This window comes from Amblyomma americanum, chromosome 2, assembly GCF_052857255.1.
Source record: "Amblyomma americanum isolate KBUSLIRL-KWMA chromosome 2, ASM5285725v1, whole genome shotgun sequence".
Classification (NCBI taxonomy): Eukaryota; Metazoa; Arthropoda; class Arachnida; order Ixodida; family Ixodidae; genus Amblyomma; species Amblyomma americanum.
The window spans coordinates 126931191-126958618 of record NC_135498.1 but is presented as its reverse complement, the minus strand read 5'-3'; the positions used below and the strand labels follow the sequence as shown (position 1 = coordinate 126958618).

At 47.6% G+C, this 27428-nt stretch overlaps 1 protein-coding gene across 1 annotated transcript; it reads right to left on the bottom strand.

Annotated features, from left to right (window-relative positions):
• Positions 1–598: 598 nt before the first annotated feature.
• On the bottom strand, positions 599–10062 carry LOC144119075 (uncharacterized). Its single transcript, XM_077651800.1, has 4 exons — positions 9890–10062; positions 5139–5241; positions 3640–3821; positions 599–746 (listed from the first exon to the last, which is right to left on the bottom strand). The coding sequence occupies exons 1-4, from the start codon at positions 10049–10051 to the stop codon at positions 621–623; spliced, it is 573 nt and encodes a 190-aa protein (XP_077507926.1). The 5' UTR covers positions 10052–10062; the 3' UTR covers positions 599–620.
• Positions 10063–27428: the final 17366 nt, after the last annotated feature.

Genomic DNA, 27428 nt, shown 5'->3' with positions numbered 1-27428 from the left:
ACGAGGAATGCTGCAGACGCACAATCTAGCGCCCCGTTTGAACGCTCTAGACAAGTGCGCGGACGTCTGCACAGCCGTCCACTAACTTGTCTATAGCGCTTGTGAATTTATCGCGATTGCCGCTGCCTGCTGTTTCCGGCACCGCTTTTAAAGTCTTGCATGGACAGTTAAACACGATTCATGGCAATGAGCATGCACAATAAGGTCTCCCCTTCAGTACTATGTCACTCGTAATGAGGGAAGTGTTCTTCCGGGTGCACCGTTTGAGCGCTCTAGACTGGTGTAGGGACAACTGTACTAAACTTCTCACATGCGTTTACACACGCCTGCCTGGTCACATCCGGCAGTAAGTCTACTCTCGCTAAGAGAAATATGCCCCGGCTAAGAAGCAGGAAAACTATACGCTACATATTCGGCGCTTTTAAAGACATTCTTTAACCAAAAACCAAATCAAGCACATCTAACACAAAATTTTGCGCAGATTCACCCGGCAGAAATTAGCTTTAAAAACATGCACATAGCAAACAAGACGTCTATTTGCCTCCACTTTGGTTGATCGACGATGTCCCGTGAACTGCAGCCTAGTCCTCACCTTTCCCTTGTCATCACTGCCTTAGTCTTTACGACAGTGGATGAAGCCTGTCCGCCAGAAGGCGTAAAACACGCTGCAGCGTAGTTGTCAGCCCATTCACAACTTGCGCCTGACGGTCGGACACAGCCTGCAGTCGCTGAGCTGTGGCCTCCACCTGTCAAAGCATAAAAGGAAAATAAAATAACGTGGGGAAGCCACTCTAAGCCAATACAGCTTTACGCATGTTTATGGCTTGCCGACCGCAACGAATTACGCGCACGCAAGAAACAGTTCCTCGTTAGTGCGATGTTGTGTGCGCCAATCTCTGCAATACAATTTTCGCGCGCTTTCTTCGAAAATACTGAAACAACTCGCCCAACTGTATTTCTGAAGCCTTTTCAATCGGGACATCTTAACTTCGTTTTACTCTTGATTGCGCTACGAAAAGCGCTTGAGCTTTCATTTTACGGCAACTAAAGACGGTCTTCCCTGCTTCCGCTGCGATAATCGAACTCAAAATGGCGTTGAATAACTCGTATGGTAAAAGCATCTGTGTACCGTTTTAAAAATGTGTATCACTCGCCTGTATTTTTCATTACTGCACGAAACAGAAAAACGAGGAAATTAAATTATTCGTTCGGAATCTCCTTACCATTTAGTGTGCACCAAGTGTAGGCGTGCTAATAACAGCAGAAATTAACGTCCACTGTTCCGAAGCTATTTGACCAAAATCAGAGTTCAGATACAAACATGTACTGCTTTGCTGGAAACCCGCTTTCTTTTCCCAGCATCAAAGAGCCGATTGATCGAAAAATATATTTCCGCCCTTTAGGTCCTTCCTAATTCCGTAGTCAGCCTACGATTTCTCTCGTAAAAAAATTCATATATAGGTCGTTCCAAGCAAACGCACCAGATTTCGCACTCGGCCCTCACCGATTTCTTCCAGGATATTTATGACTCTGTATAGCTAGGTGGAACATAATCTCACCCCAATATTAGTGGCAAAGCTTTCTGGTTATGTGACAGCCCTTCGAAGGTTCCAGACAATAACATTACGTCATCAACATCCTTCCCCTCATATAAAACCACCTTGCGAGAACAGGCCATCATTTCAGTTCAAGACCACAATATCTATTTCCAATCAATACAGAATGAATTGAGTGAGTGCAAAAGAAGGTGTCGTTAAAAATACTACAAAAATTTTCACTCCATTCAAAATGCTCAAAATTAATCCTCAATTAAGCGGAAGCATTTTTCTTGAGTATTAGTCAAGAATAAAATGCCACCAAGAAGCCTTTCACACAGTTTTTGTTCTTTACTTTACCCAACATATGCCATTTCTAGGGCTTTTTTCAGAAAATTAATACTACGTTCATCAGCAACTTACTACTTTCATCGGCTACCTGGCACACACGTAATGTTCGGAAAAGTGTTCGAACTCAGAGAGAACAAAATAAATTAGCAAAAAATTCTGAACCTTCAAAAAATTATTGGACGCATATTCAGTAATAAATTTCACACTATGTTGTTGCAAGTAATAATACAAAATATCTGCTTACATAGCTAATATGATAACAGTTACGCTTAGCGATTTATGAATTGGAAATATTTATTTTAGGCGAGAAAAATTTTGAAGTTGAATGCCATCGCCGCCGGTGATCGCTGCCCCATAATGCCACAGCACTTCACGACACGATTGCGGCGCTGCTCGAAATCCTAACCACACCGGAGCGGTAGCCTAGTGCTTTGAGCTTCCGCCTCGCAAGCGGGAGGTGTGGGGTTCGATCCCCAATGTCGCCGGGTGCCCACCCCCGCCGGTGATATAATATGGGTAAACTCATTCCCACGGCCTGGTGCACTGCTTTTTTAGGGTGAAATGCTTGAGAAATGGGTCCTTTTCGCCACCTAGAGTAAAATAAAAATACCATCTTGTGTCATGGCCATCTTTGTCCACAGATACCCTTGCGCCATAAAAATCTATCACCATCAATATGTGCTTGCGTATTGGTTGCACACCAGTCCACACACACACACACACACACACACACACACACACACACACACACACACACACACACACACACACACACACACACACACACACACACACACACACACACACACACACACACACACACACACACACACACACACACACACACACACACACGCACACGCACACGTGCGCGCGTGTATATGACACCGCCCGGCGGAACGCTGTACAAGGAATAGTTGCACCCCTATTTTGATAAGAAACTCTGGGAAGGCATGCAATTGAAGTTACATATGTCGTCGGTTTGAATCCCTGCAGCAAGCTAGCCTCCAAATTGACTAGCACATGGAAGCTGTATGCAACGAGAGATCTTACGACACCACCCGGAAAGCTTTACTACAAACGGTTACGTCCCATTTTCCGTACGATTGTCGTGAAAACTGGCGCCAAAGTGAGGTCGGCCGGTGGCGGGTTTAAATAGACAAACTACATGTGTAAGGGTGTCTGAAGTGGCGGTGCTGGGCTTGGTGTGTGCGTCATGCGGCCACCTCATGACGTCGCCCTGGTTCTTTTGCCACCGCTGGGATTTTCTCTGCGATCTGCGAGTACACGCACACACGCCGCCGTCTTTTCTCGTAATGGGACCAGTAAGGCATTAAGAAGTGACCAGATGTACTGCGCGAACGCGAGAGCACGGCGCCTGCATTCCGTCGTGTTACTAAGCCCCGCAGGACAAGACCGGAAGCGTGTACTGACGCAAAACTCCAATCTTCATTTAATCAGGATGGAAGCAACCTTTTTCTGCGGCTCTCAGGATGCACTTTATTTAAGGAAAGAGCACAACACTGCATGTGCCTCCATAGCAGTCGCCACAACATGTCATGCAATGCAGTGGCATTACGGGACAACAGTCATTGGCAAAGATGGCATTCAAGTTACATCTGGCAGTGCAATAGAGAACCATAAATTTTCTAGACAAAATCGAGGAATACCGAGCTTGAACTCTAGTACGTACTGTGTTTATAGCGTCAAATTACCCTGATAGATGCTGAACGCATCTTCGCGCGGTGCTTACCTGCTGAAGATGTCGGAGCACCTGGGAGCGGAACTGGTCTTCAGACACCTCCTCCTCCCCTTTAGGATCTGTGATGCTTCCTTCGTTGTCAGCGAGCTGCTCGCAAGATCTGTCCGACGACTGCCCTAACGAGGTCAAACTTATACTCTTCTGTGTTGACGAGTAAGGCTTCTCCTGGCGGTCTGCAACAGAGGGCCCTTATTCTTGGAAGTTTTGCTTTCATGAACGAGTCAATTTATGAGATTATTATTTTTCTTTCCTTCTTTCCGGAAGAAAAACTCTTAAATAAAACGAGTATTTCAGATATATAAAGTTATGCAGGGTGGCACCATAGACAGGCTATTTCAAGCATCATGAGTAATGATGTGTCAGGTTAGCTGTAAGATAGTATATTCTTCATTACATTGGAATAAAAAGGCGGTAATTTTAAAACACAGTGTAGTAGCAAAATAAAAATATCGAAGATCGAAAACTTTTCAGACAAGATGAAAAGAACAAACAATACCCATGTGGAAGATTTGCTACCCGTTTTTTCCTATGGTTCGAGTGTTTCTGCAACGGTGTGCATTGGACGGCGGAAGGAAGCCTTGGAGGGTGGTTTAGACGCATTTCAATCGGTTACAAACGCACTTGTAAACAAAAATAATGTTGGTCAAGTGATTAGCTTGTATCATTAAACAATCCGAGAAAATATGACCACTATGACCACGAGCCACCCCCGGCACACAAGTCAGCGAAGAGGAAAATGAGCCCCAACGAATAGAAATGACGCTCAAAAGTACACAAACTTTATGAAAATTGTTTTATTTCCTTAATTAAACACCGGGAAAGCAATGCCTCAATCTTTTTGTTGTTTTTTTGCATTTTGCGCTTAACGATCAGCCCCGTCAGTCTCAACGCCAGTGGTGTCTATCGCGAGTGGCGCTTGTCGGCTTAATTTCATGCTTTTTAATCGCGGCGTTTAAACATGATCTCGATCTAGAACGTACGTACAAGGTCCAAGCAGAACGAGTGCTACATGTTGTTTGTACAAACCCAATTTCATTGCAAATGCAATTATTTTCAGTTTCTACTTTGTACTGTAGATACTAGTCCCGCCCTTTTCCATATTATTCACGACATTCCATGCATCACGTTCGTGCCTCAAAACGAAACATTTTCCTTATTTCTCTTTCGCGCCTGCCCCGCGTTCGGGGTTCAGGCTGTTCGCGGACGAAGACAGGGTTATACCGGGTGACATGTGCACACCGCCAGCCCACTGTTCCACATGCTGTCGGCTTTTGTGTAGAGCGTTTAATTACAAAACTGCTATGCTGGCAGGAAAGCATTCCGGCATTGAGGGGTCGTGCAGCGTGTCATTTCGGTGAGATTTTTCTATTTACAAACGCGGTCGTTAACATTTCTGACGCGAACACGCATACGCAAGACTTAAAACGAGACCTTCATCGGTGCAAAACAAAGCACTTCATGAACACAGTGAAAAAAACGTCTGCACAAACCGTATGCCGAAGTCGCCGGTGGCGATTTTTCTGCCGAAGGGCTGCCGAATTGCTGTAGAGCCGCGTCCGAAGCTCGGTGCTGCAGTGGTGACTTGTCAGTAGGCTGCAATTGCGCATGCATCTCAGTCCTATTTGTCCCAAGGCAACGCACTGAAACACATCCTGATCTGCCACACTTGGACCTAATCTTATATGTTAAATATTCACGGGGTGCTTGTCTTCGTCAAAGCATACTGCGAATGAATTTAGCGCTTGCCGCGAACCACCATCGCATGGAGCGTTGTTTTGTAAACGTTCTGAGGCTGATCGCGAATCGCGCTGTCAAGCTTATTATTAGCCTACCTACGCCCACTGAAGGACAAAGGCTTATCGCAATGACTTCCCCTTAAATCTCTTCTGCGCTAGATGCGACCACCTCATCCCAAAATACTTCGTAATCTAATCTGCTCAAATTAATTCTGCTGCCCCTTATTAGTTTCCTTTCTTGAATCCACTCAGCTAGCCTTAATGACCATCAGCTGCTTTCTCTTCGTACTTCGTTCCCTGCGCATGCCCGTCTTCTTGATCTCAGCTAGGATGTCATAAACTCCTCTTTGTTCCCTGGCCAAGTCTGCTCTCTTCTTGTCCCTTAACGTTAAAGCTACAATTTTCTTGCGAGAGCTCGCTGCTTTCTTCGCAACTTCATTTTAGCCCTTTTCGATAGGCTCCGTCTTATCTGGTTCGATCGTTTTTTTTTTTTGCTACCTATGCACTTATCTGGGGCGCCATCAAAAGAAGAGCAGCCCTGGACTTTGTGTTAAGCTTTCGATAAGCATAACGAGTGTTCACTGGTAAAACGAAAGATACAGTGCGCTTTTATGTGCGCGCCGATTACAGCTCTATATCAACGAGAGCATGCCGCGTTTTATAGCACTAGACAACTTTACTTAGGCTATGCAGTAAGCCTGCGCAAACTAATGTACATGCGCCGAACACTGCGTATCTAACCGGGTCTTGAGCGAATACATGTGATGGAAACGAAAGAATGCATGCAGTTACGATACGTTGCTGGTTGTATTTACAATCTGCCGGAACCTTGCGAGCTTATTTCGGACCAAATACAACTTCGCCGTTGCATTCCTTGGCCCAGTAGCTCCTCAGGAGTGACGATCGTCTTTATTATCAGCCTCTGACCCATATGTCCAGGCATAATTAAGAGTTTTCTTTGCTTTTTACATAATCTGGACATTTTGAAGCAGTTAAGCCTAAGCATATGCGACGTACGCTGTCGTCATAGCAATGCCAAGTGGCGAAGCTCTGTTTCACTGTTTCGTAAGCTATCGCTTCTTGCTTTATTTAATAGTAATCTTGCTTTAACAGAAGGATGTCTCGTTACGCAGTCACAGTTGTCATCACTGGTTGCATAAGCGCTTCTTCAGCCCAGCGCTGGAGCGCAATGGCTTATCATACTAGGGACCGCGATATCGCCAACGTATGTCCTTTAAGAGGCACTACAACAAGCACAATACAAAAGTCACACATGGGAGTATTGTGCATGCACACTTGCAGCGTACGCTAAATTTTAAGTGCCTAGTAGCAGATCTGCTGAGAGCGCTCTAGGCTTGGATGCACAAGTACAAATGGAAGGTTGTCAATGCTGACTGCAGTTTACGAGCAAAGAATAGGCACTGGCAAGCTTCTTTTCATAACTTTACCGTTGCACTTGATAAAGCCCATTTGTGTGCGCTGCTGCGATGGAAGCATTTTGTTTTCTTAACAAAAAACTGAACAATGAAACTGCCCTAGTTACACACGCTCTGTTGTCTAGTTACTAGTGGCTGTGCACAAAGTTCGCTGGAAAGAAATGCACATGTTATGGGGTCAGAAAGTTACATCGTTGTGATGGCAGCGGCTGTCCCAGCTTGTGAAGGCAGGTTGCTACAATTAGAAAGCGTACTCGACCTGCACTATACGTAGGTTATTTTAACGATGAATGCAGGTATCTAAACTCATGCTGCAAATTTGTCGCGCAACTCAAACCACTAAGGCTATGCCCCGTGCTTAAAGAGGCATCGCGATGTATTCCTCTGTTCCCATTAATCTAATTAATTGTATTCTTTGTGAGTTCGCACAACCAGGGCAAAACGCATATACTGAAATCAGAGCTGGCAAACGAACGTCATTACCATTATAAAAATCAAAATAACAATAACAGATAAAAGCGCATTTCACTCGCCGAGTTCACTCAACAATGCTGAAATTCGGTGCTACCAATCGGTACAGCGCCTTGCACACATGCAGCGGAAGCTTGCATGCAATCGTTGCCTTGCCGGGGCATTGCATAGCCACGCATTTTGACGGTGTTGTCAATACTTGTATACTCCGTACACAGGGAAGGGGTGACGAACTCAACAAGGGAAGCTCCCCAATGTTTCTTTGTTAATAGCTGAAAATACAGTGCAAGGCACAACGACGAAAAGACGGAAACAGCGAGAGACACTCACGGGCTTTTCTGTGTCTTTCACTGTTTCCGTCCTGTATCGTTATGCCTTGAGCAATATTTTCACCATGCAGAAACATCTAGCCCGTCAACTCGCTCTTTTTGGTATATGACTGAAAAGCTAACGCCGGTCCCCCCTCCCAGCTTGGCCTCCTTTCTACAGTCCGGCGTTTTTCACACTTCTGGGCAAGATATGTCGAACAAGTGGGCCTGCATGGAAACTCCCAATATTTTCGCTTTCTTCTTGGTGTTATTTGCACAGCTGTCCCCTCCACTAAGCGTTCAATCGAATCTGGAAGTGTCGTATACCCAACGTTATTCTTATTAGTTTTACTTAGCTTTCACTTCTCCTTTTCGGATTTTCTGGGTGTACCAAAATATAACAACACTCAAAGACTTAATATTTTCTATCTCTTTTGTGAGTGCGAAGGAACCAGGTAGGCCCAAACTGGACACCAAACCAATTGCAAACGCAACTCCCAGTCTCTATGCCAGCTCATTTCCACTGCCGATTATCGCCGCGGCGTTGGAACAACATCAGCTTGAAACGGGCATTTCTGAAGATAATTAACTTTTAAATATTACGGTTTCGTTGATCTCATGGGACCATCAGGCATCATAATGTCCCTTACATTGCGTTTTGAAGAATGAAAATCTCATGCTTGACTTACGTCGCAGGCGCCCATTAATAGTACTTACTTTGATTTTGTCGCTTCCTGAGCGCTGCGGGTCATAATGGTCGCTGATATGCGGTGCGATTGGGTCTTCAAGTTGCATTGAGGGGAAATTTAGGTTGGCCTATATTGACTGAATACTGCTTTGTGAGAAAAGGAGGCAACTTTCTCTCAAAGCAGCGGTTCCAAGTTAGAAAAGAACAATGAAAAGGTAGAGCTATCGTCACCGCACCCCGTTTGTTGTAATACTCTATCCATGACGTCTGTACTTTTCCTTCTCGGATTTCTGAGGCCAGATCACGCCACGACCAACATCCTGCCTCTAATATACAAGTTCTTTTCATTATGAACATTACAAGTTTATCCAAGTTAGTGAAAATGTTACACATTTTGATGCAAATCTGACGGGAAGCTAGACGTCTTTTGCTGGGAACGAGGATCAAGAGGGACAAACTTGCAAAGAAAATTATGAAGGGCAGTTAAGACGGCTTCCGTGGCTTGGTTGCGAAAGTAGTCAATTTTTTCATTCCATTACTCTTTGTTTATAATTCTTCTCATTCTTTCTAATGACAACCTCTCATTAGCATACAGTCGTAAGGCAACGCATATACTAGGCTAACATTTGTTGCCAAGAACCAACGCGGATTTGTGATCTTTGGCTTGTGTGCTCGCCTCGCAAGTTGAATATCCTGGGTTCGATTCGCCTTACTTTTAGAAGAAATTTTATTTCTAATTGATACCGCGCTGACGTCATCTGGGATTTTTGATACCACCACTGCTCTTCAACGCCCGACAACTTCAGGTTTCGTAGCTTATAAGCCCTGTAATGCTTTTACATATAAATAGATGGATATCCCCTGTTTAAGATCCCAGTACCGCTCTTGTGCTATAACATACCCGTTACAGCACAGCGTTATAGCGCTTAAGCGATTGAGGCTATGAAGGTTCGCAGTGGAGGACTCCGGATAATTTTGACTACCTGCGATTCCTTAACATGCACTGACATCGCACAGCACGCGGACCTCTAACATTTCGCATCCATCAGATTGCGACCACTGCGGCCGGGATCGAACCCTCCTCTTTCGCGTCAGCAGCGGAGCACCATAACCGATCAGCCACCGCGGATTTTACTAGAAACTGCATGGTGTCACAGGGGGACGTGCTTGCATCCTTCTGTGATAGAACGTATATCACGCATTTTGTGCTTCCGCTCAGTTTCTTCTCGAACTCTGAGATTAGGTTCACGTGAATGAATGGAAGTGACTATGAAACCAGGTAGCAAAATATACCAGTGCCGAAATGCAAAACAGTAGTGCATTAGATGCCTCAGTCTGAAATGGAGCGCATAACAGACTGGGAAAATGTAGGAATAGGGCTTCAGAGCGTTCAGTTATTTCTCTCTAGAATGCAGGCCTTAATAACGCATTGAGGTTTACTTTAGTGCGGCATCAAGGTGCAGGTTTCTAAGGAGCAAGAGAGAGAGAGGTAGAGAGATTATGTTCCTCAAGTTGGCATCACTGATGAAAGTGTCAAGCAAGTCCACCGTTTATCGAAATAAAAGCATATCGCGTAGCAGTCATGCATTAAGAAATCCTTACAGCATTCGTGGGGGAGGCAGGCGACAGTGCCGGTGAGCTGCAGCCAGAGTGGACGTGTTCGCGCCGCTTCTGGACCACGTGACCCTGGAACACTTCGAGCGACACCTCGTCCCCAACGACGCTGAGCACTCGGGCGTCCTCTTCCAGGAGCCCAACGGACATCGAAGGCCGGCCATCGCTGCTGCTTGCGGCACTGCGGTTGGAGTCATGGTTTTCACCATGGAATGCACATGAAACCCGCATTGCGTATGTTTAGTGCGAGTATAAAAATAAGGCAACGCCTCCTGGTTTTCCTCTTCGCTCTTAGTTACATTTCACCTATGTGAGCCTCAAAATGATTTCTTGCTTTCACTTCGATGTTTTCATTTTTCATGCTGACTGGTTTAAGCTTCTTATACGAAGTTATACCTCCATTCGCTACGTGATGACGGCTCACCATGCCAAATGCAGGGTTAAAGTAATCTTCGGGGTTTCTTTTAGAAATTTATGTAGAAAGGCACCGTCATTAATCTCAGCTAACTCAAAGATATCGTACAATTGATAGTTCTGCTCTTTGTCTATTTGATGTCAATGTCCGGTGAAGAAATTCGATTTGCTGCGCATGTTCTGTGAGCCGTACTTGGAAAGCGCCTCGTTCAATAAAGCACAGTTGCTAGTTCAATCGTACCACTGCGGTGGCCTAGTGGTTTGAGCACCCGCCTCGCGTGCTGGAGGTGCGGGGTTCGATCCCCAGTGCCGCCGGGTACCCACCGGTGACAAAATGGTGGGTACAAGCTTTCCCCTACTTGGTGTTCGGCTTATCTGGCGTGAAATGCTTGGAAAGTGCGTCTTTCACCCTACCTTGTGCAATGAAAGCTACCTTGTGCCATGGCACTCTTTGGCCAAAGCAGCCCTTGCGCCATAAAAATTCATTATCTTCATCAGTTCAGTTGTAGGTGTGGGCATTCCTGCTCTTTTCCCTCGTCTGCTTTTGACTGTTTTTTTACCTAACTGTGTACCAACTGGCCCAGATCTGAACTCTATTGCAGAACTCTGAGTTGCTGCTCTCTTGGTGGTCAAGTGAAGGCAATATATCTAGAGATTTCAATAAAAAGTGGATTGCACACGGGAAGCTAAGTCCAATTTTATCCGCTCATTTCTGCTTTTCATGCCACGGCGTAACGAATCCCTTTTTTTAATGCATGGTGCACCTGGCCTTACGCACAGTCGAAATGGTGAATAATTGGCGAAAATGCACGCAGCAGGTGCGGCTTTCACAACGTGCATTTTCTTCTTAGTATATTACCGCTACCCTCGCCTGCCATTTAGTCTGGAAAAAAGTCGATGCGGCAATTGCGGTTCGCAGATTGTAACATGCATTTGTCTCGACGAGAAAACCGTTTTATTTAGGCTTACGCTCCATGCAGCAGAAACCTTATACATGTTCCACCTTTCAGTACCTTCCTTATGAGGAGGACATCACTGGTAAACTAAAGAACACATTACTCTAAAAGCGATCAAGAGAGCATCGGAAGAGCTCTGCTTGATCCAGAAAACCAAAAGAGGAAAACGAGAACCAAAAAGAACAGCGCCTGTGTTAGCGTCCGTCTTTCTTGTCTGTGTTGCTACTACGCTGCAGTCCTGAGTATGATGAACCAACAAGGCAGGTACTATGTATTAAGTAAGTTCATATCTAGTTCTGCTGGCCCTCCTTTTCCTTTTCATCCGCGGCATCTTGTTCCCCACATAGCGGTTGGGCTGCGCAAATCCAGAACGTATGGCAGTCGTCGCAAGCTGCTACCTTCCCATGTCCTTATGTTCTGTGGCGGATTAGTTCTGTCTGTAGGTCGGGGCCACCCGTATCTGCAAGCTCCTGCGACCCGAGTGGCGACAGCAATCACGGCAGTACAAGGATCACCTTCGCCTACTTCTCAACTGCTCTCACAGCTGTGAGTGGCGCTGGCATGAATTACCCGCTCCATCGACGGGGCCACCGAGCTCCTGTGATAAGAGATAATACGAAAGCTGCGGCAAGGCCTTCCATCAAAGGCGACGCCTTCCAAGAATGCAGTGCACACTGCTGATGATGTGCAGTTGCTAGCAGAAGTGCAGCACCTCCTCAACCATTGTCCAAAATTTGCCGCGGAGCCAAGAAAGAACGCCACTGAGCAGCTCGCGATGGGGAAACAAATATCAAGGCTGGCCCCTACAACTTAGGCCAAAAAGTGCGTCTCGGAAGGTGTTTACGTTTTGTTGCGTCGCCTTGGTCACGCAAGAGACTTTCCGTTTAATAAGGTTGTTGCATGTAAAAAAACTGTGCCTTTGTTTAGGCCTGTCTTTCTTGTCCTTGTTGCTACTGCGCTGTAATCATCAGTATGATAAACCAACAAGCCAGCCACTGCGTATTAGCCACAAGAGGCGACCAAGATTGCTCAGCAATCGCTGCAGACGACTGGATAATGTGTGAAGCACCGCATTCTTCCGCGTAAGGAGTCTGAAGCCTCACTGAAGTAGATTTGGTTTGGTTTGGTTTATGAGGGTTTAACGTCCCAAAGCGACTCAGGCTATGAGGGACGCCGTAGTGAAGGGCTCCGGAAATTTCGACCACCTGGGGTACTTTAACGTGCGCTGACATCGCACAGCACACGGGCCTCTAGAATTTCGCCTCCATCGAAATTCGACCGCCGTGGCCGGGATCAAACCCGCGTCTTTCGGGCCAGCAGCCTAGCGCCATAGCCACTGAGCCACCGCGGCGGCCCTCCTCACTGAAGTAGAAATTCATGAATAAAACACTATAAATTGGCACTGTACATGACTCGAACTAGGTTAGAGCACAAATATACCAGGGCGCTTTAACTTCAGCCAAGACATATGATTCGCTTACATCCCACATTACACTATCGGCGAGCTCGATTCCGCAGCAAAACCTCTTGGCCTGAAGTATGGGTACAGAACAACCAGTACGAACTATTACCTTTTCATTCCATTTCACACTTTCCCATTGGTTCCTGTGCGCAGTGACGTTGTACATCATAGAAGACATCTCGCTGGTAGTGAAAGGCCCATGGTGCCACTTACCTTTCAAAAACCAGTCTCGAGCCCATGTCACACTGGATAACAGGCGCCAACCCCCCCTTCCCCCAAATATGGACCACGATAGTCGTCTGACACGTCTGACAAGAGTTATCGCTGCCAACCACGTCTCGCGAAAGAAACTGGTCATTGTTTGTGCGACGAATTGGCACAGCGAGGTGCATGTGGCTCAGCCTCACCGGATGCGGCGGCATGAGTCTGACTAGCGGCGGTGCCGTGACCAGGCGGTTTTGTGTGATGGGTCACTTGCTTTCCCACCTCCTTCCAATTCGATTCGTAAGTATGATGTCAAAGCCAAATGAAATAGAAAATGGAAGAGATCGTTATAGAATACGGCCCCTGGTTTTTCCCTCTATCGGTTTTTATTTTGGGCTTCGACCTTTGAGAAAATTTTCGGTTTCAGCAGCTGCAAGTGCCTCACTAAATCGCTATCCAGTACGAATATGTTAGCTGTAAGCCTGCGGCGTTCTCTGCTTACTATCCGCGCTTAGGGTAGAGTAGCCGCAGAAGTCTTTTTCTCTTGTGATTTTCGGATTGCCTGGTCTATGTGATAGTGGCATAGTGAAAGGAAGAAGGAGGGAGTCGGTGTGATACTGATACCTAAGAGTAATTTGAGCCCATAACGCATTCGTTTGGGCGCAACAAATGTAATGTGTATAGCAACTGAACCGTGCCTATGACCGCTGTTCTCATTGTACCTTAATAGGACGCCCACAAAGTATTCCACGAGAAGTTCGTGTAGCTCTGTAGCTATGGTGCCGGTACTGAATGCCGCGAGTCGACGTATTTATTACGATGACGCCCCGCGAGAAATCTGACGCTTCGTGAAGTATACCTTTATGGCCTTGGAATTCGCGTAGCGGGTATCCAGTGCAACAACCTTGAAGGATCTAATATAGAGTTAATCTAAAACGCACTCTCTACAAAGATCCTCACCCTCACGAGTTTAAGAGAGTAGGCTTTTGGACGACTCGGTCAGTCATTATCAACAAAGGGTAAAGCGCACACAGAAGGACGAGAATGGTACCCAACCAATGCCGCGCTTGTGCTGTACCCTTGCCATCTTTGTTTTTATGTGCACAGTAGCCTTTGTCGGTAACCCTAGGAGATATTCGAAGCGCTTTCTGAAAAATTTAAGATGTAAACAGTAGCAGTTGGTGTTCATTCTGTAGCTCCAATGATCTTAAAGCTGGATGTCCATATCTTTCTTGCTGCTGTATTCACCTCATTGTCTCACAGTGTACGTAAACTGTAGGAAATTTGAATCTTTCATTTCCTACATTGTTAACACATGCTGCCGGTGTAGCTCTGCTCAGAAATTGCAAGCATACGATTTTCATGGCTGCGCCTATTCTGTGCACCAGGAACTAATTTGAACTCAGAAAAACTGTACACTCTGCTCAGAAGACAACCGTACAGCAGCGCAATGTTCAGGGCGAATCGTGCAGTCATCCGTATTGGCACAGGCATTCACGCGACCCACGCTGACCACACAGCTATGCATCCTCGCTCTTGGACACACTGTCGTGATTAGCGTAAACCACGCCCCACTGTGTTCGCCAGTGTATAAATGAAGTCAATAGCCTCTGGATCCAAAGGAAGCATAATGGAATGTTTATGTTTGAGAAGTGCAAAATTACGTGAATATATTTAACAATCTATCCGAAAATAGAAAGGCAGGAAGCAGCACCTTAGCTCAGCTGGCAACGCACTACACGCAACATCCAGATGTCGCGTATTTTCCTACACTAACCATCATCCTCCTGACTGCTGTCTACGGCAAAACAAAAACATCTGCCATATTCTGTCTTGCTCCAGAAGCGTTCTCCTTAATCTTCGCTGTTTTTCTGTTATTTTGTGTCCATCTGACAGCAGACTTCTGCCGCCACCGGCTGCGCTTTCGTTGAATCCACTTCGTTACCCTCAACGAGCAACGGTAAATTTTGCCTTCGGATTTGATGCCCTGCCCATTGCCATTCTTTACGATTTCGACTACGATATTAATTATTAACGCCTGTTTGGTCCCGACCCACTCTGCTCACTTCATGCCTTTTAACTGTACAACTACTGTTTTCGTTTCCGTAGCTTGCCGTGTTGCCCTAAATTTGAATTCAACCCTTGTCGCTAGCCTCCATGTTTTTTTCCATTTGGTGAGTACCGTTAAGATAGAGCTGTTATATACTTCCGTTTTGAAGGATACAGATAAGCTGTGATCTGTGATATCAGGGTTCGCCAAATCCACTTTAGCACAATCTCATTCATTTAACTATTTATCTCTAATGGTCCGCATCGGCGGCCACTGCGTTGTAGGCTTCAGGTCACGCGGCCCACGGCGCCGACGACGGCGGCAGAGAGGGCAACCCTCCGGCGCTCGGTAACTAAACAACACCCGCAAGACATTACTGAACGGAGACGCCCCGCGCTGGCGGCACAGGGAACATGAGGAAAGAACCGAGACAAAATTGGAGGGGACACTTAGGCTCCGCCTTTAGGACGAAACGCGATACTGTTAATCAGTTAATGCCCATATATGCAGAATTTGCCATTACCGACTTCACATAAATGTCTCTGGGAGTCCTAATACCACTCCTGACACAGTCGTGCAGTGGTTAAACGATGCGCCACTGCCCTGCGATGGCATGTGCTGCCACCGGTGGCTCGTGCGACCCAAGTCGCTTTTCCCTTCCAGCCTCTCGCGATGAGTCATTAATTTAACTGCTACCTCCCAGGGCGGTCTGTTCCCTCACAATCCGGTGGGTGGGATTTGATGACCCCACAAGGTCACGCGACCTAGGTTGCTTCTCCAGAGTGGCCGTTGAGCCCCCCTACGCCAGCCTATTTATCGCTCACAATGCCGGCAACCCCGACAACGCCGACGCCGGATTATCGGCGTAATGAGGCCTTTAACACAATCATGTTAATAAAGGTGGTGATGGTGGAGGTGGTGGTGGATTTTTATAGCGCACGGGCATATGGGCATGTCTGCCCAAAGAACGGCAAGGCACAATATATTTTTATTCTACACAGGGTGGGGTCCAAGGCCCATTTTCCAAGCATTTCAACCTCAATAAGCCGAGCACCAGACCAGGAGAAAGCTTGTGCTCATTGTAACACCGGTGGGTACCCGGTGGCAATGGGGATCGAACCCCGCACCTCCCGCATGCGCTGTGGATGCTCAACCCCCTAGCCACCGCTGCGGTGTATTAAAGAGCTTTCTTACTGACGCACCAAATGTGTTGGTCGTTCTCTGCACACGCTGCATGCATGGTAAGAATACATTGTGGCGGAGGTGGAAACACCCCTGAAAGTAGCGCCAGCAGATGGCCCAGGTTTTGGACTGCGGTCGCCATATTCTAGCTTCCAGTGCAAGCCTCCTGAGAAATTCTGTATTAGAAGACAAAGTGAGCGGCCACAATGGAAGCTGCGTTTCGAACGTTTTCGAGTCGTCAGCGAGGTCCCCGATGACTCGCTAGCGGCGTGCACGCACTGGTCTACTTCATGGGGGTAAAGCAGACAATGTTCTGCTCGCCTTCAAGTTAAAAGAGGATCAGAAGAGGTCATACGACGATGTGCAACTGCTGTTTGAGAAGCACTTCGTTTTCCGTGGAATTATCTACGAACAGGCTACGCTGTTCAGAAGAGAAAAGAAGGAGGGAAAAATAGTATAAAAGTTCCCAACGGAGTTGCATAAACTTGCAGAGCTACGCGACTGCGGCGGCTGCACGACGACATGAGGCGACCAAATCGTCCCAGGCATCAGAAACCACAAGCTGTCGGAAAAAATGGAGCTGTATGCATAGTTGACGCACGAAAAGGATACAACCATGGCACTCCAGTGAGGAGTGGCGAAGACACAAGCTGCAGTTTTATACAGAAATATTGAGAAACGGTGGACAGATTCGCCAAAACTCACAAACTAGCTGGTTCATCAGACAAGAGAAAGACATATCTTGCTCATGTAAAGGTGCTCCTTTCCTGAGGCTACGAAGAGCATACAGAAGGATGGTGTCCGGTGGAGAAGGTCGCCTGCAACAAGTTGCGCAAGAGAAAGCAACACTACTCCCGATTGCGCAAAGGAGAAAATGCAGTGCACGAAATCGTCACCAGAAAAGGTGCACTTTTTGTAGCCATTTCATCCGACACCCGAGAGGAGTGGATGACTACAATGGATGTTCACGCCAGATCAGTCAAGTTTAAAGTAGCCACAGCGGCACACGTGGTGGCAGACAACCAAAAAGAGTACTGAGAGGACCGGATCAGCAGCAGCTCAGTATTCTTGGCGTGCTGGAAGCAGATATATCATATGCGACAAGACGGCAGAAGCCTACATCTACGTCGTGGGTAGTCTTGAAGTCCTCCTTTTGTGAAGGGAAGCGAGGGAAAGTAGGTATCGGCAGTCTTCTTGCAAAAGTCAGCATCAGCAGGAGCGTAACAGGCAAACCAACATGTGAGCTCCCAATGCTTTTCACTTGTTTTGGTAACGTAAACTTTGCATACAAGATCAAGCTAAAGAAAGCTGCTGAATGTTTCTCACTGAGGACTTTCTGTAGTGTACATGCCGCTTGTGTCAAAGACTAAACCAAAGCTGCGGGAAATGATCAAGCGTGATGTCATCGAGTCATTTGAAGGGCCAACAGAACGGTGCTTTGGTATGGTTATCGCGCAAACGCCTAAAGGAGACGAACTCATATGCGTTGTCCTCACAGAAGTAAGCAAGTTTGTACGGAGAGAAGTTCACCCTCTTATGGTAAGTGAACATGTACTCAAGCAACTTGCTGGAGCCCGTCAAATTTTGAAACTTGACGCCAACTCAGGATTCAGGCAGTTCGATCTAGCAGTCGAGTTACGGAACCTCATGACCTTTATCACGCCATTCGGGAGATTCAGGTTTAAGAGGCTTTCATTTGTCATTAGTTCTTCATCTGAATTCTTCCAAAAGACGATGTCACAGTTCCTAGACGGAATAGAAGACGTAGTGTGTAACATGGACGAAATCCTGATTTATGGCAGGACTTATGCACATGACAATGCCCGACTAAAAAAAATGTTTGTAGCTATTGCAGAGCAAATGTATTTTGTTGAAGAAAGACAAATACGAGTTCAGCATACAATAAGCAAAGTTCTTGGAACACATAGCAGACCGCCAAGGAATCAACCCTAGCCCAGCTAAAGTGCGAGGAGCAGTGAACATGAAGCGTTCTTCGAACACTCACGAACTGAGAAGCTTTTTTTGGAAGGGCAAACTACCTGACGAAGTCTGTTTTAAAATGATCCAGAAAAGACTAACCGACAGTGCAGTTCTGGCATTCCTTCACCAAGAGAGAAGCATGCAGCGGACTTTGCAGATGCATCATCCTCCGGACTGCCTGATGATCTGCGACAAAAGCAGGAAGATGGAGGATACCAACCGATCGCGTGTGCCTCTCCATCTTTGTCAGAGAGAGAGAAAGGAGGCGCGCACATACAAAAAAAAGAAGGTCCTGCAGTAACCTGGGCATGTGAGAGGTTCCGGGAGTAGGTCACCTGTCTTCACTTAAAAATCGAAACCGACCACAAACTTTTGATGCCCATTTTTAGGACCAATAATCTGGTGACATTACCCCTCGATTACAGAGAATGAAGACCCGCATTGTGCGTTTTTCATACGATATAGCGCATGTCCCTGGCAATGATCGCGTCACCGCTTACACGCTGTCTCGACAGCAACTGGAATGTAGAGGCTACTCGCAGCACAGATAAAACATTGCAGTTCATAGCGGACTGCTAATGAAATGATCTAGGATCATCATTCCGCAAGTAATCTGCAAAGAGATCCTCGACAGGATTTCCCAGGCCATCAGGGAATTCTCAAGTGCCGAACAATAGCTCCCGAGTCTGTCTGGTGGCCGGCATATCAACCCGAATTGAACAACTCGTCCGCCAGCGTACACAGTGTATTAATTAAGGATCCGACATAGGGCATCAGCCACTCATTCCATCCGAATTTCCTGACTGGCCGTGGGAGAAAGTAGCCATGAGTTGGTTCCACTGCGGAGGAAGAGATTGCCTCCTGGTCACCTACTACTATTCCCGCTAACCAGAAATTGCCCTACTCTCAAGGATGAGTGCGGCCGAAGTCATCGACATCAATATCATCAACCTGACTGCACCCAGTTCAGGGCAAAGGCCTATCCCATGTCTCTGCAATTAACTCTTTCCTTTGCCAGCTGCGCCCAACTTATGCCTGCAACCTTCTTTATCTCATCCGCCCACCTAACCTTCTGCCGCCCCCTACTACGCTTGCCTTCTATTGAAATCCACTCCGTTACCCTAAGGACGAGCGGTTGTCTTGTCTTCGCATTACATGCCCTGCCCGAGCCTATTTCTTCCTCTTGATTTCTACTAAGATGTCATTAACCCGCACTGCTCGCTCCCGATCTCTAACGGTTGCACGTATCATTTTTTTCCACGACTCGCAGAGTTTTCCTGCCCTTAAGCTGAACCCTTTTCTTTCTCCTCCACGTTTCTGCTCTGTAGGTGAGTACACGCAAGTTACCGCTGTTGTGCACTTTTCTGTTCAGATATATGGACAAGCTGCCATTCATGATCTGAGAGAACCTGCTGTATGCGCTCCACCTGATTCTTATTCTTCTAGTTATTTCCCTCTCATGATCCGGATTAGCTGTCACTACCTGCCCTAAGTGGATGTATTCCTTTACCACTTCTAGCACCTCGCTGCAGAAGTCATCACACAAGTTAAGTCTGTTTGAGCAAAGAGTGGAACACCTGTACAAGTGTACAGCGATGACTAACCCCTGTTCAACAGGATAATCGGCTCTGCTTTCCACCAATTTTTCGAGGAAAGGAGCTATGAGCATGCCATTTCTAGCCAGAGATTTCCTGAAAGCAAAGGTTTCATTGAAGCAAAGGTAAACGTCGTCAAGGAGAGCCTATCAAAAACTGGAGACAGGTTGCTACTCATACTTGCAGAGGTACACCACAAGCTGATGGCTTCAGTCCTGCGGAAATGTTAATGGGACGACGGCTGCGAACGTCCGTGCCAATTGCAAGCAGCAAACTGGAACCTGCATTATTCGGCAGGCAGACCCTTCAAGAATGAGAATTAACGAGAACAGCCAAACAAAAATTGGACGCTTAAGCTTGGCCTTTAAGAGTGGAACGCGGCAGCGTGTTGCTACGCTGCCAGGGAGTCCACGAAACGCCACAGCACTTTAGGCGCGAGACCTTGCCCGTTGGACAAATCGCTTGGAGTCTACAGGAGGCCTTTCAAAATTGATCAGTTAGATGCTCTAAAATCTCTTAATTAACATCATCAAGCATTGCTTTTCATTCACAGCATTTTGACTCCTTTTAGCCCCCTGTTTCCGTTTTTTCATTTTATTAATTAATCGGTCAATTACAATTATTTCAGGAACTCATCATCGCCTATGACACTCCAATCAATCGCCAGAACCACAAATTTCCATGATACGATTTTTTTACGTAGTTCCCGAATATTCCCCAGGTGTGCGAAATTTCCGCGGCCGTTCACTACGGCGTCTCTCATAGCCTGAGTCGTTTTGGGACGTTAAACCCCTATAATCCATGACCCATTTCCCATACGCAGTGTCGACTACTACTATGTCGACGGCTTCTCAAACGAACGTTCTAAATACGCTCTCGCGTAAAAGAAATATCCCAACAGGAGCCATGCTGCTCACCCGCGTGAATATTTATAGCCAGTTCAAAGTGCGTGGGTAAAACACCAAAAGATAGTGGCCATATCGAGTCTTCTGCAGGGTTTTCGAGGTCCTATATCGTAGAAACAGACATGGACAACGTGAGGAGTAGAATTCATCTAGCTCTGCTGCGCGGCGTGGAACAAGAATATCGTCTGCCGCAAAGGCCCGAAGAAACGCAACTTTCTTCGCAAATTTTTTCGCAACCCGGTGGCTATGCCGACATCGGAATCGGTATCGTATAAAGTGGCCAATAAAGTTCTGGCAGCGAAAAGCCTGACAGACATTCCGAACAGGATTCTTCAGGCGAACCTGGACGAGTGCCTTGGGACGAACGAAAGCGTTTCGTGGCGTCACGTCTAGAGCTGAATCTAATACCATCGCTGTGTGGCTCCCGACTTTGGCGGCTTTCGGGCGTCTGCAAACGCTCAAGTTCATATCGATTACAAGTGAGGTCTCGGTGCCGTTCCAGGTGTACTTAGTAGAAGGTTCGGACCTACAACGCTGACTTGTTTACAACGTCGACGTTGCCGAAGACCAGACGACTCACCAGCATGAGCTGTACTGTCCAACCCACCGTGTTATCCAAGCGCGGTATATGAGAAAGTGGTGCTCGTGCATTGTCACACTACAGGGCCCACCAACTTTCCCAGAACGAATTTACTACTATGGCTGTATTCTGCGGCCTCGCCCTTACAAACCTTGTGCTGTCTATTGCTACAGCTATTTCAGACCTGGCCACATGCGCCGATGATGCCCTTTTGCAACGCAAGATGAGGCTCGGCCACAAGGCACACCGTCTTACAGGTGCGGACATTGCAAGACTGACAACCATGAGATCACCTCTCCAACTTGCCCAACAAAACAGAAAGCAACTGAGAAGTTTCGGCGTGGGATCCGTAAGCAAGTGCCTTACATGAAAGCAGAGCCCCGATACAAACATCCAACAGGTTTGCGGCTCTTTAGTGGGATGAAGACGACTGGACGGAGCTTTCTGAGCCCAATTCACCTGCAGCCCCTGCCCAACCGTCGTACAGCGATAAAGTGCGCAAGGATCACTGTCGCCTTCAGCTACACCAAAGCACAGCATACTGGAACCTCTGCGCGAGGACATGGCTGCAGTTGACGACCAAATTGCACGCCTTTTAGCCGAGGTCTCTAAGCTACGGCAACGCCGTGAACTGCTTGCTCGCCGTAGACAACCAGCGGAATCCCACTCCACGCCAATCAATGCTGCAGACCTTTCGACTACGTCCAGCCGTCATGCGTTTTTCGCAGACTCTACCAGGTCTTCTGCAGCACTGCAGGACAACTCAACATCCCTCCTCCGATTAATGATAAACCAGTTATCTAACCTGACATTAGTTGTATTACAACGCTTGGAATCCTAATCGAAAATGGCGAGTACACGTTGTTGTGGTGTGCTCCAATGAAAAAGCAGACGCCTCTCCACAAAGCTGGGAGAGCTCAAATCTCGACTTCGCATGAAAAGCTCCAGGTGTGGGCCCTGCTGCTGCAGGAGACCAATGCCTTGCCATCCATGCTGGGCTTTAATGAACGACCGTCGTGTGCACACTGGTGCCCCTCTGGGAAAGGCGGTGGTCTATGTTGATGCACTTTTCCTCAAGTTCGCCTCTCTCTAGAAAACTGGTGCACCTCATATCAAGAGGTAGTCGCAGTGACTGTGAACCTTCCCAAGGCAACTGTTGTGGTCGTGTCATACTATGTAAGACCCGCCGGTGGATCTCCCTCCCGCATTATTCTGGGGTGGTTATTAACTCAACAACGACAGCACTTAGGGTGGCCTGTTTTAGTCGGTGGGGACTTTAACGCCCGCATCCGGACTGGGGGTACCCCACTTCAAGCCACTGTGGTAGGCGTGTGTGGGACGCATTCGCGGATGCACTGTTTGTTTTACTCAACCATCCAGATTCAGCAACACGGACTGTGCGCCATGCTCGCAGTCCAGCATATGCTCCGGGCCTTAGGTGGTGGTCAGGACCCGAGACTTCAACGTAGCACCTGGAGCTAGACTGCTGGGGCAGTGGCAACCATCCTATCATCATCGGTCTCCCTCCATCAAGGGTCCGCCGATTGCGCCGTAGGTGTTCTGTGGTCAATTGGGACAAGTTTCGCACCACCGTCGAAGATCTCTCTCTCTCTGAAATCATCTACACTACTTGTGGACTGCTTACAAACTGCGCTGAATAAGGCTACTGCTGTCACCTGGACGGACGTGAATCGCTCGGCACCGGATGTTGATCTGCTTAACCTGTGGGCTGCTCGCTGTCAAGCGGAGATGGCAGCTTCCCGATACCCGACTTCTGCGCAAACACGGACATGGCTGAATTACCTTACTGCCAAGGCTCACAGATATGAACGCGATCTCTCGCGACGGCCGTGCCATGCGTGGTGTGAGCATTTCTCGACAAAGTCATCGAATGCTGCTCTCTGGCGAACGTTTCGTGCAATGAAACGTGGTTCCCGTCGTCCTGACGCAGCGGCCACAGCATGCTTCGCAGCTAACTTAGCTCCGGATGATTTCGTCAGAGACGCAGCGCGGACGTTTTTCAACAAGTATGATGTGTTGCCTCCAAGGGTCATAGGAGCCCCCTTGGCTGCCATTCCAGGATGTGTCGATAAGCTCCAATCTACAGCCGACGCCGAGGGAATTGCAAGCCCATTTTCAATGCCCGAGTTGCTTGCAGCAATAGACGAGGCCCGTCTGAAGACTGCACCCGGTCCGGACTCCCTTCCGTACGACGTTTACAAGAACTTACGTTACGCTGGACTGCCTCAACTCCTCTCCACCATTAACAAGGTATGGATAGAAGGCGTCGTACCAGAAGCTTGGAAGTCGGCTATTGTGATCCCCATACCAAAATCGGGGATGTCGCCGAGAGACCTCGGAAATTTCCAGCCTATATCGCTTAGGCCAGCATTATGCAAGCTTTTCGAAAAGATGCTTGCCACACGACTGCCGTGGTGGCTTGAGCACCATGGTTTCTACCATCCCGCCCTAATTGGTTTTCCTACGTCCATAGGTACAGAAGATGGACTGGCTGTCTTGGCGTCAGTAGTTCTGGCCTCAACTCGCAGCCACAATGTACGTACTGTACTGGCCATGCACGTTGAAAAAGCGTACGATATCAGTCATGCTGCCATCCTGAAATCGCTTGACATGCTTCATTTCCCCGTTAGAGTGCGAAATTTTGTTAAATTCTTCCTTGAAGGCCGACACCATACGCCTCAGTGGTGAGGCCGTCGGATCATTTGTGTCTCTTCGCGGCGTTCCTCAGCGATCGGTGTTATCGTCAACATTATTTAATATTGCTTTTATCCCCCTTTCTTGGCGCTTGCATGATGTGTCCGAGATTAAGTTCTTATTGTACTGATGACATAACGGTGTGGAGCACTCACAACGACCTGATAACTCAAGCAGCAGGCCTACAATCAGCCATAGATATTACGTCGACTTTGGCTTCTTCATAGGTTTGCAGCTTTCAGTGAGCAAAACCACGTTCGTGTCAGTCGCCAGCCGCTGGGGGCGCCGTAAACTGGCTGCAACGCCAATTCGTCTCCATCTATCTAGAACTCCAGTTCAAGAAAGTTTGACCGTAAAAATATTGGGCTTGACAATACACGAGTCAGGAACAGGTACTGCTTTGCTTTCTCTGGCTAAAAAGCAAGCAATTCAGGCGTTGGGTTTGATTAGACGCATTGCTCCTAAAACAGGCGGAGCCCGCTCGTATGTTGCACGACAGTTGGTGCAGGCGGTTGTGCAACCGCCTCCTCGTTTACCAAGCCCAATTCCAGCATTTGACGAGAGCAAGACGCCAATCTGCCGCATGGCCTAATCGTTATGTACGTTGACGCAATCATACAGGCCTGGGAAAGAACAACAGCAGTTTACTGTCCTTGCAAGCCTGCTCTTAACAAAACGTCGAGGTTTCGCCTCTCAGAACCTCCTTCCTTCTTCTGTGCGGAGATTCTTGCGGTTCAAGAGGCACTTTACTCTGTGGCCGCTGTTCCCATGCTATCCACGGCCCGCATTGTCATTCGCACCGACGCCCTTCAAGTCACACGCCTACTACGACGACTCAGTCGCTCCCCAGAAATCTGCCAAGACATCCATCGTCCAGTGGCACGCATTCCACAGCAAATCGTATTGAGTGGGTCCCGCGTGACCTCCTGTGCGCACAAAGCCGCGCAGACTCTGCGACCAGCCTTTCGACCCCAACCTCGTTTTTGCCACGAGTCCTCACTCTGGATAACACCACCGCCCTTTTAACAAGAAAAGAACACTTCCGGCGCCGCACACGTGCTCTGATCCCTCCGTGTGCGGTAACCCTCCCCCGTGGTTTTACCCGTGCAGAGGAGGTTGCGCTTCGGAGGGTACGGGTCGGGTTTGCCCTAACTCCAGCTGTGACATGCGAGTGGCCGCATTTCAAAGATTTATATCCCCGCCCCGGGTGTCCTGTCTGCAAGAACAGAGACTGTGAGGCGGATATCCACCACCTTTTGTGGGACTGCCCGGCGCTGAAGCCGACGAGAAATCGGCACCTGGCGTCAGTGGGACTCTCACCGAACAATCCGGATTCATATATTGCATGGACACAAGGTCCATATCATCGTTCACTTCTTGATTTCATCAGATCAGCTCAACTTTTTTCATTTATTTAAGCAACTTACTCATCTCTCACTTTATAGGTTTTTATGCCCTGAGGCAATAAGCATCGCTTAAAAAAACGCAATTTTGACAGAAACCTTGTCAAGAGAGCGGAAGTAAACAAACCTCGCTCAAAGGCGCGTCCTCCCAATAGCTATACAAGACACGAAGAAGTCGTACGCTTAAGCCGATCCAAAGAATTCAGCTTTAGAAAGAGTATATGTGGTTTAGGCTGCGAGTCACGAGGCCCGCGGCGCCAAAGGCACCGAGAACCGGGCCATCCTCGTGGCGCGCGGTAGACTACACTGAACAAGGCCCGCATGAAGAAACTGCAGGGAGAAGCCCCGCGCTGGGGGAGCCGAAAACGTGGAAAAAGAACCGGAACAATAAAGGGCTCTACTGCCGATGCACCGAACGTGTCGGTCGCTCTCAGCGCACGCTGCATGCATGCTAACATTAGAGCCACTACCTGACCTAAGTAAATATATTCCCTTACTGCTTCCACTGCTTCGCTGTGTATCGTAATCTCTTGTTTCCTTCCGAGAGTGTTGACAATGCTCTATTTTTCGCGTAATATTTTTTAGGCTGGTTGGTCTGTTTCCCTCTCTAGACTTTCGATTGTGCCTTGCAATTCGACCCTTCAGTTACAAGACGTCATCAGTGAATTGGAGATGACAAAGGTGTCTTCCATATTTATCCCAAATTTTATCCCCTCTGTTTCCAATCCAACAACACGGAGAGAAGAGTAGTACAGAGATCGCGTCTCCCTGCATCGCACCTCTCCTGATTGGTATTTTATAACTTTGCCTTTGGAGGACCGCGGTCACTGTGCAAACGCTAAACACATTTTCCAGTAAGTTTTTGCAAGTTTCAGGTACGCCAATGATTGTCAGCCACTGCTTATGCACAGGGTAGCAAGATTTCTAAGACAACGTCGCGCTCGTCTGTCAACAAATGTCCAGCCTTTCGATTCTAGCAGCCCCGACCCCGGGGACGATAGTACAGTATGCACGCTGTCACCAAAACAGGTTCTGGCCACCTTGATGTAGTACCTTTCCACTGCAGTTAGAACTTGGTTTTGCTTAAACCAACTAATTTTAGTCCGCATCACTATTAAAAAACCTATGCTTCTTTAAATTTCAATGATCAGTGGCCGTTACGGAACCTCAGGTGGTCGAAATTTTCAGAGCGATTCACTACTGCGTCCCTCATCGCCTGAGTCGCTTTGGGACGCTAAACCCACTAAACCAAACCAAACCAAATTACAATGACCCGTAGCTTAGTTTTACAAGCACACTTTTGTCTAAAGACATCGGCCACCACGGTCTTTTCCGAGCGTCATAGTAAGGCCTTTGAAAGGATAGAACAAGGATTCTTTTTACATCATAAATTTTCAGCTTTACGCCTGTTTTGGATGCTCCATGCACCGGGCGAAATAAGACTTTTGCGTATACTGAAAATTTGTGAAGAGCGGCCTGCCTTCACTAATACGTCCTCGTTTTACACTTCTCTTACCGTCAATATAACCTTGAGGACAGTAGCGCTTGAAAGGCAGGGAAGAAGCGGAGTGAGAGAGATTTGCTTTACTTCTTTATGTCGTTCGGTTTCTAAGTGCTATACTTTTCGTGACGAAGTACCTACAAGCACGAACAACTAGTTATATCGCCAATTAAATATTGCCCACAAGTCCAAGAAAACGCAGACCATTTAATAGAGCATGCCATAGGTAATAAAAGTGAGCGACGGAGTGTCTATCCTAAGTACCTCACCTGAATTCGGTCGCGGCCATTTCCGAGGCCCGTTTCCTTGCGGCGGTCACGCGATTCTGCCAGTATCGGCGCCACTCCTCACGGGACCTGGAGGCAGGACCCACGTGCGTTCAGCAGGCTGGTCATCTCAGACCAGAGCCGCTGCCGCGTCTCGGGCCGCAACTCGTTGGTGTCTCGCCCCAAGCCTGTGTGGACGCACAGGAAGTCCAGCATGACCGCCCACTGCTCGGCGCTACAGTAGCCGCTGTCATTTGAGTACAGCTGATGAGGCAATTGAGGAGGCAATTTGCTTTCGTTGTTGTGCCCTAACT

Coding starts and splice junctions, on each gene's coding strand:
- LOC144119075 (XM_077651800.1), bottom strand. CDS start 10,051: ATGTCCGTTGGGCTCCTGGAAGAGGACGCCCGAGTGCTCAGCGTCGTT. Junction 5,242..9,889: donor CTGCCTCCCCCACGAATGCT/GTAAGGATTTCT, acceptor GCGCAATTGCAG/CCTACTGACAAGTCACCACT. Junction 747..3,639: donor TGCTCCGACATCTTCAGCAG/GTAAGCACCGCG, acceptor ATGCTTTGACAG/GTGGAGGCCACAGCTCAGCG.